The 11,644-nt window shown below is 52.3% G+C and overlaps 1 protein-coding gene across 1 annotated transcript; it reads left to right on the top strand.

Moving 5' to 3' along the window:
* Window positions 1-222: 222 nt before the first annotated feature.
* On the top strand, window positions 223-2,728 carry FRAT2 (FRAT regulator of Wnt signaling pathway 2). The gene has a single exon (XM_087432366.1). It carries the CDS (start codon window positions 616-618, stop codon window positions 1,318-1,320), a length of 705 nt encoding a protein of 234 aa, XP_087288492.1. The 5' UTR covers window positions 223-615; the 3' UTR covers window positions 1,321-2,728.
* Window positions 2,729-11,644: the final 8,916 nt, after the last annotated feature.

The following is an 11,644-nucleotide window of genomic DNA, read 5'->3' as shown; positions in this document are numbered from 1 at the left end:
CTCTCCGCAGCCGGACCCGCGGCGGGCCCCTCCCCCCCACGCCCGGGTCCCGGTGACTGCAGTGCGCGGAGGAGGAGCAGCGCCGGCCCAAGCGCTGCTGACACGTGGGGAGGGAGGAAGCGGCGGAGGAGGAGGGGTTGGGTGTGTGGGTGGGTGTGTCCGCGAGTGGGAGAAACCAACCCAGGCCACCTCGGAGCCTCCATTTTCTTGTGCCGCTCATCGGGCCGGGGAAGTAGGAAGCTCTCCCCACGCCTGGGATCCCCTCATAGGGGGAAACCGAGCGCAGACACGGGAAAGCTCGGGCCACGGCCCTGCGCCGCCTGTTACTGCCCCGCGCCGCGGCGCCTCCTCCCGCGTCCCCCCACCCCGGCGCGGTGGTCGGGCCCGGCGGCGACGTCACCCATTGTTTACAAATCAACCCGAGCCGGTAGGAGTCCGGCTCCCGCGGCTGCAGGCGCGCGGCGCGAGTGCCCGGCGAGTGGCGGCTTCCGCGTCCGCCCCGGTCCCGGCTTCGGCTTCAGCACCGCGCCCGGCTCCGCCGCGGCCCACCGAGCCCCGCAGGCAGCCGAGCCGCCAGCGACGCCCGCAGAGCTCCGGGTGCCCGGGCGGGGGGCCATGCCGTGCCGGAGGGAGGAGGAAGAGGAAGCCGGCGAGGAAGCGGAGGGGGAGGAAGAGGAGGAGGACGACGACAGCTTCCTCCTGCTGGAGCAGTCGGTGACGCTGGGCGGCTCGGGCGAGGTTGACCGGCTGGTGGCCCAGATCGGCGAGACGCTGCAGCTGGACGCGGCGCAGGACAGCCCGGCCTCCCCGTGCGCGCCCCCGGGGCCGCCGCTGCAGCCCCCGCGGCCCCCGGCGGCGGTGCGGGCGGACAAGGCTCGGTCCCCGAGGCTGCCGCCGCTTCTGCCGCCCGCGCCGGCCGAGGCGGTGGGCCCGGCGCCCCCGGGGGCCCTGCGCTGCGCCTTCGGGGACCGCGGCCGCGTGCGGGGCCGGGCTGCGCCCTACTTTGTGGCCGAGCTCGCCGCAGGCCCGAGCGCACTCCCCGGGCCGTGCCGGCGAGGATGGCTGCGGGGCGCCGTCGCCTCCCGCCGCCTGCAACAGCGACGATGGCCCCCAGCTGGGGCGCGCGCCCGAGACGACGACCCGCACCGGCTCCTGCAGCAGCTCGTGCTCTCGGGGAACCTCATCAAGGAAGCCGTGCGGAGGCTCCAGCGAGCCGTCGCCGCAGTTGCAGCCACCGGCCCCGCGGGTGCCCCTGGGGCCGGGGGCGGCCGCAGCGGACCGGACCCCGTCGCCCTGCAGCCCTCCGGCACCTTGCACTGACCCAGGGCGCCTGGAGGAGGAAGAGGAGGCCCGTGCGTGGACCCAACAGCGTCCTGCCCTCACCATCCCTGAGCTGAAGCCGCCGTCGCCGTCCTGGGAGCGACCGCCTAGGCTGCGGGGGTGCGCGTGGGGAGACACCACAAATCGAGAAGTTGCTGGCCCCGGTGAGGCTGTCAGAGAAAAGTTGAGCGTGGAGAAAAGCACCGGCCAGTGTTCGTCCGTGCCGCGTGAGAATTTCCTGGGCCACCTCGGGGCCAAGGACCTGGAATAAACTGGGAGAACTGTGGCAGCTACTTGCACCCACTTTTACCTGACTTAACCCTTAGGGGCATCGTGTACTTGGATTGTTTAAAGATAGGGCTCCAAGGGTCGGGAATCGCGAGGGCTTTATAACAATACTTGAAAACTAATGACACGAATACATTTTCTTTATTTTCCGGTGGAGGAGCTTAGTGAAAATGGTGCTACAATTGCTGTGCAAAGAAATTCCGGAGGGAAGAAGAATGTAAAACCTTGGGTGGTGGGTGGGTTGGCATCGCCCCTTTTCCCCAACCTAATTGGTGGCTGGTGGAGGTGGGAGATGTGGACTCCAGTGAGGGGGTGGGAGGGAGGTGGAGAATTTTCAAAGTAGGTAGAGTTGGAGTTGAATGTGGACTTTTAAACGACTTGACCTTGCCACCTGGGGTTCAAGGTCATGTCCTGCTGTAGGTCCAAGGCTGTGGGGTTCCTGGGAGAGCTAACTCACTCCTGTATCTTTTCTTCCTCTTGCCCTAAAAAGAGCCGTCTCTGTGCTTTGCTACCTCTTGGAGTCTCCCGAGGACACAGACGTGGAGAGGGAGGTGTGGGGAGAGATTTGTTTTTTCTGAGCTTTCCTCTTTCCAGAACTCCTCCTCCTCCCCTGAGGCCACTCTTGGCCATGCCTTGAGCTTTCTCAGAAAGTCATAAACAATCTCTCGAGTCTGCCTCCTGTCCTCCCAGCTGGCTTTTCTTATTTCACCCTTCCTGGTGTCTGCTTGGGTTGGGTGAGACCTTGGATGTTCTTCTGCTCCCCTTCTGGCCCTCTGCAGCCGTGGTTCTGAGCCTCCCTGGGTCCTCACCCCTCACAATTTCCTCCTGCCGCCAGCTCTTCTTTGTGAGTGACTGAAACCGTTTTTAAAATGTGACTCTCTGAGAGGAGAAACCACTGGCTTTACCCTTGTGAAACTTGACGGCGCTTTAAGTAAGGTGCCACCCCCAAACTTTAAGGTAGCTAAACCAATTTTTTAAAAAAGATTCAATGGCGTGTTCATCCTCCAGATGTAGCTATTGACGTACACTTCGCACCGGAGTGTCTGAAATTGTGGTGGTCCTGATTTATAGGATTTCTTAATTAAAATGTCTGCTGAATAAATTTGGTTTTTGTTTTGGAGCATGGTTTGGCTTTTTGGTGGAAAGTCGGGGAAAGAAAAGCACAGAGGGATCCCTTTAATGAAGAGCGCACTGGCAACCTGGGCTCGGCACCGGATACTGGCAGAGCTGCAGTACTTGCGTGCTTCTGGGTTGATGTTCCACAAGACCAGAAAATTAAGTCCAGGTTTTTAAAAGCTGCTAGATGGGCTTCCACTCCCTTTGCGGAATAAGAACATATTCTAGAAACGCTTTCTAGGCTGGAGGGCAGAGGCCAAGCGATTTGCTGTGTGTGGAGGGGGGTGGGGGGAGGTGAGTTTTCATCTGGATTTTTTTGTGTGAAGAATGAGGGCACGGGCAGAGCCAGCCTGTTTTCTTCTTCGAGACTGGCCCAGTCTTGAGCTGTGGCCTAGGGAAAGGAGAACAGGGTTTTACAGCGATGTATTTGGTCTTTGTAAAATGGCTCAGTTTGAGCAGGTGGGGGTTAGCTTAACTGAAGCGGCCCCTCCTCGCTCTCCTGCCCTCAGTTGCATCTTCCCCAGGCATGGAACCCTTGCTGAGCCCCTTCCTACTTGGAAGCCTTTCTTGGTACAGCCCAGCTCTGCTAACCAGCCCTTGGGGGACCTCTCCTGCCCAGCACCTTCCCACGCTGGGGCTGCAGGGGGAAGGCTAGTGCTCAGTGACTTGGTTGACTCAGCCCTGCTGCTTACCAGCTGTGTCACACCCAGCAAGTCACTGATCTGTGCTTTTCCCTTTCATTTATAAGACAATATACTTAATAGGGTAGCTGGGGGGTAAAATGAGGACCTGAGGTGTCTGGGACACTTAGGTACTCAAAAAATGATAGCTGCTAATTCTTGGCACCACCACTGCCCCTTCCTCCTTCAGGGGGCCCACGTCTATTTCCTAAATGTTCCCCACTTGCCCTCACTAGCGTTTCAGCCACCTCTCTTTTCCTGTGAGCACCAGCTGTTGCGGCCTCTTGCTTCTGTACGCTGTAAGTCCCTTTTCCTGAACTTCCAGAAGGCCGCCTCCACACACCTTCCAAGTGGTCTGTTTCTCTGCTTTCATCGTTTGCGGGGGTGGCATTTGCCAAACACACATGTGCCAGGTACTGTTCTGGGTGCTTTCTTTTTTTTTAAGATTTTATTTATTTTATTTTTTCCCCCCAAAGCCCCAGTAGATAGTTGTATGTCACAGCTGCACATCCTTCTAGTTGCTGTATGTGGGACTCGGCCTGAGGATGGACGGAGAAGTGGTGCCTCGATGCGCACCCGGGATCCGAACCCGGGCCACCAGCATTGCAGCGCGCGCACTTAACCACCAAGCCACAGGGCCGGCCCTGGGTGCTTTCAATCGTATCATCTCATTATGTTGTGGCTTTATTTGCCATGAGGTAGGCACTATTTTCTCCATTTTATAAATGAGGACATGGAGGCCCAGGAGATTAAGTGATTTTCCTGAAGTCACCACCTTTTAAGTGGTGGAGCTGAGATTTGAACCCAGGCAGTCTGGCTCTAGGGTCTGCTTGCCTCATCCAGATCTTCCAGTCAATACTGTACCACCTACATGAGACTTTCTTGACACCGTTTTCACCCATGTTGGGTTTATTGAAGTTCTTAAGAGCATCCCACAACCCTTGACCCACTAAATACCTCAACACTGTAGCATCACCATTCTCAAACTTTTCTTGTACACCAGCCGCATATGTGCAAGGTGCTGGGGATCTGGGATGAGGCAGGGTTTCAGACATCCTGGAAGAACCCACAGGCAGGTTAGGGGCCGAGATCTTCACATAAGGTAATAGGAATTGCATAAGAGAGGCACAGATAACAAATGGTATACGGCTGCTGCTTTTAGACCCTTTAAGTCCTCTGTATGCTGAGGGCATAGGGCCAAGATGGTGAGGTCTCACCCAGTGCGGATGTCTTGTGGTCTGCAACATGGCCAGAAGAGCACTCCGGAATGAAGTTAGAATGGTGACTGTAGACAAGGAGAGTGGATCTACAGGACCTGAGAAGCAAAGTAGAAAGAGGGAAAGGGAACAGCCCTGTTGTGGGCAGGCACTCCGGTAGGCATCTTTGACAAGATATTACTTCACTCTTTACAATGGGGAGACGTAGGACTTATTGGAGCAGGATCTGAACTCATGGCTCTTAAGTCCATCCTCTTGCCTCCTGTCTGAGACTACCCACACCTTTCCTCATGAACTGCAGCCCCTGCTACTGCTCAGTCATTTGCAAAGGTTCTAGAGAGCTTAGTCCTGGCCCTGGGCCTGGGAAGTGTCTCTCTGTCAAGGAGGCAATGGCCATTTCCAAGGTGTTGCAGCTTGGGATAGCCCATTCCTAGTACTTGGCCCAGGAGTGACTGTGGCTGGGATATCCCTAGCCCCTTGGAGTAGATGGGCAGAGGACTGGGGGCGTGGGGAGGGGCAGAGTTGAGATGCCTCCATCTTCTGCAGGGGCCAAGGCCTAGGTTTCCCTGGTAACATTCTACAAGTCTTGAGCCAAGAACAAGAGCAATAGGGGAGAAGCCGGTGGTGTGAGTGTGTGTGCGTGCGTGCATGCGGTGATGGGGGAGGGGTTGGTTAGGAGTTTCATGTGGGAAGTTACAGGGATAGCAGCCTGGTGCCTCATAAGTGATTAGGAGTTGGAGGAGAGATCAGGGCTGAAGATAAAGATTTGGCAGTTAGAGGTAAGAGCTGTGGATGGACCCTGGGCCATGCCATCAGTTGGGAAGTAATAACACTAGCTAATGTACATGGTGCTTACCACGTGCCAGGCTCTGTTCTAATCACTCTACAAAGACCAACTCATCAAATCTATGGGAGGAAGAAGAGTAAACAAAAGGAGCAGACAGAAAGTCACAGTGGAACCGAGAGCAGCCAAGGGAGGCTGAAGGGTGACTAAAAGGGATGGTGGGTATGTGTGTCTACACACGCGGACAGGTGTGCACACGTGAACACAAACACAGAGCTCTATCCATATTGTCTCTGTGTATATCCTCTGAGGGCAGGCCCAGGGTATGAGGAATCAGATCTTGCTCAGTGACTTTCATTATCTCTTTTGAGCCCTGAGGGTGCTCGACTTCCCTTTATCAGTACCATTAAGTTGTGTGTTTTGAACATCTACACCACAAGTTCTTCCTCCAAACCTGGCTGAAGAAAAGTACTATTTATGGTGCAACTGGAGAAAGGTGATTATGACTCCAGTGTCTGGGGAAGATTTTCAGGAAAACCTAGGAAACCATTTTTCACCCATATTAGGCTGTGGAATTTAATTAGACAGTAAAAAAGAACCGGGCTAAAGGCAGGGCAAAGGTAACAAGATGATAACCAGCTTGTGTTTTTCTTAACTCACCCAATCAATAAGTCAAACAGACTGCATGAACAGCTTATCCACTGGGGGTTGTGAATTTTACCTCCTATGAGTCAGTTAATTGATAAGGAGGAGCAGTCAATAAACTCCCTGGTATCAAATTTGGTTTTCATTCTATTGTAGCGTAAGGTAGAGAAGAAGGATTCGTTCACACGAAAACAACAGAAATGTACCCAGCCATCCCAGGCATGAAGGGTTATACAAGGTTGTTTCAACAACCAACCTTCAGGTCTCCGGCCTTGCTGCAGTAGGACAGTTTGTGACTTAGGGTGCTGGCAGATGGGACACCCACCCCTACAATCCCCCTGAACCCTGCCTTTCAAACCTGTCCAGACTGGACACCCCATCCCTTCCCGCCTCCTCAAGGAGCCTTGTCCTTCCATTTCTCTCTTTGCCTATCCTCCATCCACAGCTGGATCAGCACAGGTCTCTCCCGGGTGGGGACATCCTTCCCTTGGCCCCGCTGTCCATTTTTAGCTGCTGTCCCTCCTTTCCCACCTTGTTCAAACTTCTAGGCACCACAATTCATCATCTATGCCCCAAGCACTCTCTTAGCCTCCACAAGTCTGTTGAAATTGCCCCGTTTGTTTGCTCTGCAAATATTTACTAAATGCCAATACCCAGGCGTTGTTATTAAATGCAGCTCTGTTTCAGGCAGTGGCCTGAGCATTTTTACTCGCATTAGCTCAATGAATCCTCACAACGTTCTGAGGCAGGGACTTCATTATTACCGGACTCCGCAGATGAGGAACGTGAGGTTAGAGAGGTGAAGTGACCTGCCCAAGGTCACGGGAAGGGAGCTTTATTTTTTATATGTGAGGAAAATCAGCCCTGAGCTAACTTCTGATGCCAATCTTCCTCTTTTTTTTTGCTGAGGAAGATTGGCCTTGAGCTAACATCCGTGCCCATCTTCCTTTACTTTATATAGGACATGGGACGCTGCCACAGCATGGCTTGACAAGTGGTGCATCGGTGCGCCCCTGGGATCCCAACCTGAACCCAGGACCTCCGAAGCGGAGCTTGCACACCCAACTGCTTATGCCACCGGCCGGCCCCAGGAGCTTTAAAGAAAGGGCCAGGATTGCGACCCAGGCAGTCTGGCTCCAGAGCCAGCGTTTTAACAGCTACCGGGTACTGTACTGAGGCTTATGCGTTTTCTTTTTGAAACGTGTCCCTTCTTGTCTTTTCCTCTCTCTTCCCGCCCAGGCCCTTATCGCCTGGTTCCTGGATGCTGTAACAGCCATCCAACCGATCTGGCTGACCATAATGTTCCCCCTCAACCTCAGTCCATGCCCCATGCCATATTGCCTGATAATCTGCCTAAAACATCCTCTTCATTTTGTCACTCCTGTGCCATCAAAGAATAATCTTTTTGGGAAAAGAAGACATTCACATATGAGTCCCTGAGATAACCCTGTAATGACAGTAAATAAAATGAAGAGTGAGAACAAAATGCACTGGAAGATCACTTCCTGTGAAGAAATTGCACAATTTTCTCAGTACAAATTATAGACGGGAGTGGACAGGGTGGGCGTGCAGAACTTCAGCTGAGTGCTGAATTTGAATTAGAAGGAGATGGGTTTTCTGATAGGAATGGGGCAGTTAAGAGCTGTGGCCCCAGGCTGTCCTCCCCACACACCCTCTCCTTTGTAATATTCCCTTCTCTACCAGCCCCAATCCTGAGCTGCTTTCAGGTTTGGCTTGAAGGGGACCTCCAACTTTTTCCAAGTAAACCTCTTGTAGACTGATTATTCCCTTCCTCTGCTCTTCCCTATACAACAGGAGTACATGATCAAGAAACTAGTCTTCAGAGGAAACGGGTTTATGCCCTTTAAGAAACAGATTGAAGGGGCCAGCCCTGTGGCTTAGCGGTTAAGTGTGTGGGCTCCGCTACTGGCAGCCTGGGTTTAGATCCCGGACGCGCATCGATGCACCGCTTCTCCGGCCATGCTGAGGCCGCGTCCCACATACAGCAACTAGAAGGATGTGCAGCTATGACACACAACTATCTACTGGGGCTTTGGGGAAAAAAAGGAGGAGGATTGGCAATAGATGTTATCTCAGAGCCGGTCTTCCTCAGCAAAAAAAGAGGAGGATTGGCATGGATGTTAGCTCAGGGCTGATCTTCCTCACACACACACACACACACAAAAGAAATTGAAGAAGTCATTAAGAGGCAGGATCTTCCACAAAAGACTTAAGTAGTGGCCTTCATGTAATAGCTGCCAGGAATGTTTGTTTTAAAGATTTTATTTATTTTATTTTTCCCCCCAAAGCCCCAGTGGATAGTTGTATGTCATAGCTGCACATCCTTTTTTTTTTTTTTTTTTTTTAAAGATTTTATTTTTTCCCCCCAAAGCCCCAGTGGATAGTTGTATGTCGTAGCTGCACATCCTTCTAGTTGCTGTATGTGGGACTCGGCCTCAGGATGAACGGAGAAGCGGTGCCTTGATGCGCACCCGGGATCCGAACCCGGGCCACCAGCATCGCAGCGCGCGCACTTAACCACCAAGCCACAGGGCCGGCCTGCACATCCTTCTAGTTGCTGTATGCGGGACTCGGCCTCAGGATGAACGGAGAAGCGGTGCCTCGATGCGCACCCAGGATCCGAACCCGGGCCACCAGCATCGCAGCGCGCGCACTTAACCACCAAGCCACAGGGCTGGCCCAGGAATGTTTGTTTTATTATTTGCTTCCCATACATCGTCTAATTTAATCTTCACCAAATTCTTCAAGGTAGGCTCTATTCTAATCCCCACTTTGCAGATGAGTTAATTGAGATTGCTGAGGTTAAGGACCCTGTGCCAAATCACACAGCTAGCAGTGAAGGGCTGCCTGCAGAGCCCACGCTCTTTATCTACTAGGCCTCCTGGGAAACACCATTATGGGCAGGTCACTTGTTCTCCCTTCAGTTACGGATGGCAAACCAGGAGGAAGCGCTGCCTGGGAGAGTTTTGCCCCTTTCCCTGCACCAGCCTTCACTGTGTTCAAATGGAGTGCACATCCGAGGGGAAACCTCTTTGGGCCTCCATCTCTAAATGAGGCAGGCTGTAGCACTAGACCTCCGAAGGCTGAGCTCTCCCTGGGCTGACATTCTGTGATTACTGAACACTGGTGGAAGAGGGGGGAGCTAATTGAGTGAGTTAGTAATTTGGTTGCCAGGGTAACTCTTCCCTGATTGGAAGGAAGGGATCACAGGGTTCCACACAGACTTTGCTGGATAGGAAAGTGGTGTCTGATCTTCGCTCCATGTTTCTGCTTCTGAGCTGGAAAAGGAAAGAGCAAAAAAGGGTAAAAACTGAATCCAAATATTGTAGCATTTATGCCTGATTTAGAATGAAATCTTGGGGTGGCAGACTGGAGTTCTCTGTGAGGTGTGGCATTCTTTTCTCCACATCATTCAATATTTGCCAATTTCTGTGTTTTAATGTATATTTTTTTCATTGAGTTTATAGCTTTGGTCTTTTATCTCATCCAGGCCATTTTCTGTGGCCAGCTGTCTTCATAGAATGCTGAACATTTTCTAAGAAAATGGTTATGGCATACCTGGCTCTCCCTAGCTCAGCCTAGGGATCTGGGGCCTGATTTTCTAGGGTTCCAATGGCAGGGCCACCATGTTGCACAGCTGCAGGGGTATTGTTCACATTGTAGTATATGTGTTGTTAGACTATATATGATGCTATCAGGCTATTGGAAAGAGGCCTGAACTGGGAGCCTGGGTTCTAGACTCTGTTAGGCCTTTGACTTCATAAATGACTTTAGTAGGTCGCTCTGTCCTGCCCCCTTCCTGGACTACTTTTTCACCTATAAAATGGTCTAATAACCTTAAAAAAATCATTTATGTAAACCTTGACTTATTCCAAAAAAGGATTTTGGGGTGACTAGTAAGACCTTGCAGGACTTTTTTTTTGGCTGAGGAAGATTCGCCCTGAGCTAATATCTGTGCCAATCTTCCTCTATTTTGTATGTGAGTGGCTGCCACAGCATAGCTGCCGACTAGTGGTATAGGTCTGCACCTAGTGGAGCTGGGAGCTGGGCTGCTGAAGAGGAGCGTGCTGAACTTAACCACTAGGCCACGGGGCCGGCCCAGCATTTTAAAAAAGAGAGGTGGTTATAGGGTTATAGTGCATTTAAAGTGTCTGATAGTGGGCATTAGTTTTCTCAGGCTTCCTTTTTTAAGGAGGGGGTTGTCCTGCGTGAGCCCTATGGTTGGGTCTAGCCTTAACCGATCATTACAAGAAGCCAGAACAGTTGGTGGCATCTAATCATGGCCAATTTGGCCCTGGATTACTCCTGAACTTTTGACCTCTGGGAAATCCCACCTCAAATAAGAAACAGGGCTGAGGACCTCAGGGCTACTCCAATGATGGGGAAGTCAGCACCTGACCAGTTTCCTCCTGCTCAGCGCCCAGGTTCGTAGCCCACTGCACTATTGAAGGCTCCCCTTCCTCAGTTTGTGGTAGCGCCTCTGTAATCACCCTCCCCTTGCTGGGAGGTACTGGACTGAGCCCCCCACAACCCTCTCTCAGCAGATTGCAGGAAATGGCTGGCTTGGTGTGTTCTGGAAGTACTTCTCAGAGCCCATCAGGGTCTGTGCGTGTATCTGAGAGAGAGAAATGGGGAGGTGTAGACAACAGACGTTGAGTCCAGAAGGGAGTTAGAAGGTCAGGACTCTAAATTTTTAGGATCATGGCATGCCCTTGTTTTATGAGAAACTGAGGACCCTGTCGCTTGGTTACCAAGGGACAGTCCTGGGAAGAAAGAGGTAGGAACTAGAGACTGTTCATTTCCAGGATGTGCCAGTCATCACGAACCCTTTTCTTCATCATCTCACTTCTCATCTGTTCTACAGATGAGGAAACCGAAGCCCACAGAGGTTGAGCAACTTGTCCAAGATCTCCATTTAATAACTGGACTTAACCCTGGATACCCTGGTTGCCCAGCATGGCTCCATCCTGGAGGGAATAGATTGAAGGAACTTAGAACAGGAGGGATAGAGACGGGCTGCTCCTTCGTCACCGCTTAGGAAGAGAATGGCAGCAGACGTGCCAAGGGCAAAGAGAGGAGCCCCTTATGCGCTCCCAACCAGCTTTCCCACTGCAGTTTTGCATCCTAAGCAGACCCTAAGCAAGAGCTGCCCTAGCCTAAATGGCCACCATGTGGGACAAGTCCACTTCATGACCACAGTAGAAAGAAGAAAAAGTGGTAAGCCTCCCAGTCTGCAGTGACTGACTGAGCTGATGTCCTTTGCTAGAACAGTAAGAGGCAGCTTCATAAAACATCTCCATCACCAACTAGTAATCCAAAAGGCTCTAAGGTTTTAGTGAATGGGATGGGTCCAAAATCTGACCTCACTTTCATTTAATTTCATGCCAGCACCAATACACACCCAGCCGCGCAGACCCTGTCTAACTAGTGAGCTGCTCAGACACAAAGGCGCTCTAATTACCATCCACAAGCCAGGCTGACGAGGATTTCAAGTGTTTTCATGTTTATGGAGATCAGAGAAATGTGTTTTGTGCATCTTTCCCACCGATGGCAAGTATAAAATAAAAGCGAAC

The sequence above is a fragment of the Ceratotherium simum genome, chromosome 6, assembly GCF_057802395.1.
Source record: "Ceratotherium simum simum isolate JZ-2026a chromosome 6, ASM5780239v1, whole genome shotgun sequence".
Classification (NCBI taxonomy): Eukaryota; Metazoa; Chordata; class Mammalia; order Perissodactyla; family Rhinocerotidae; genus Ceratotherium; species Ceratotherium simum.
The sequence above is the reverse complement of the archived record's forward strand: the minus strand, read 5'-3'. Positions and strand labels throughout refer to the sequence as shown.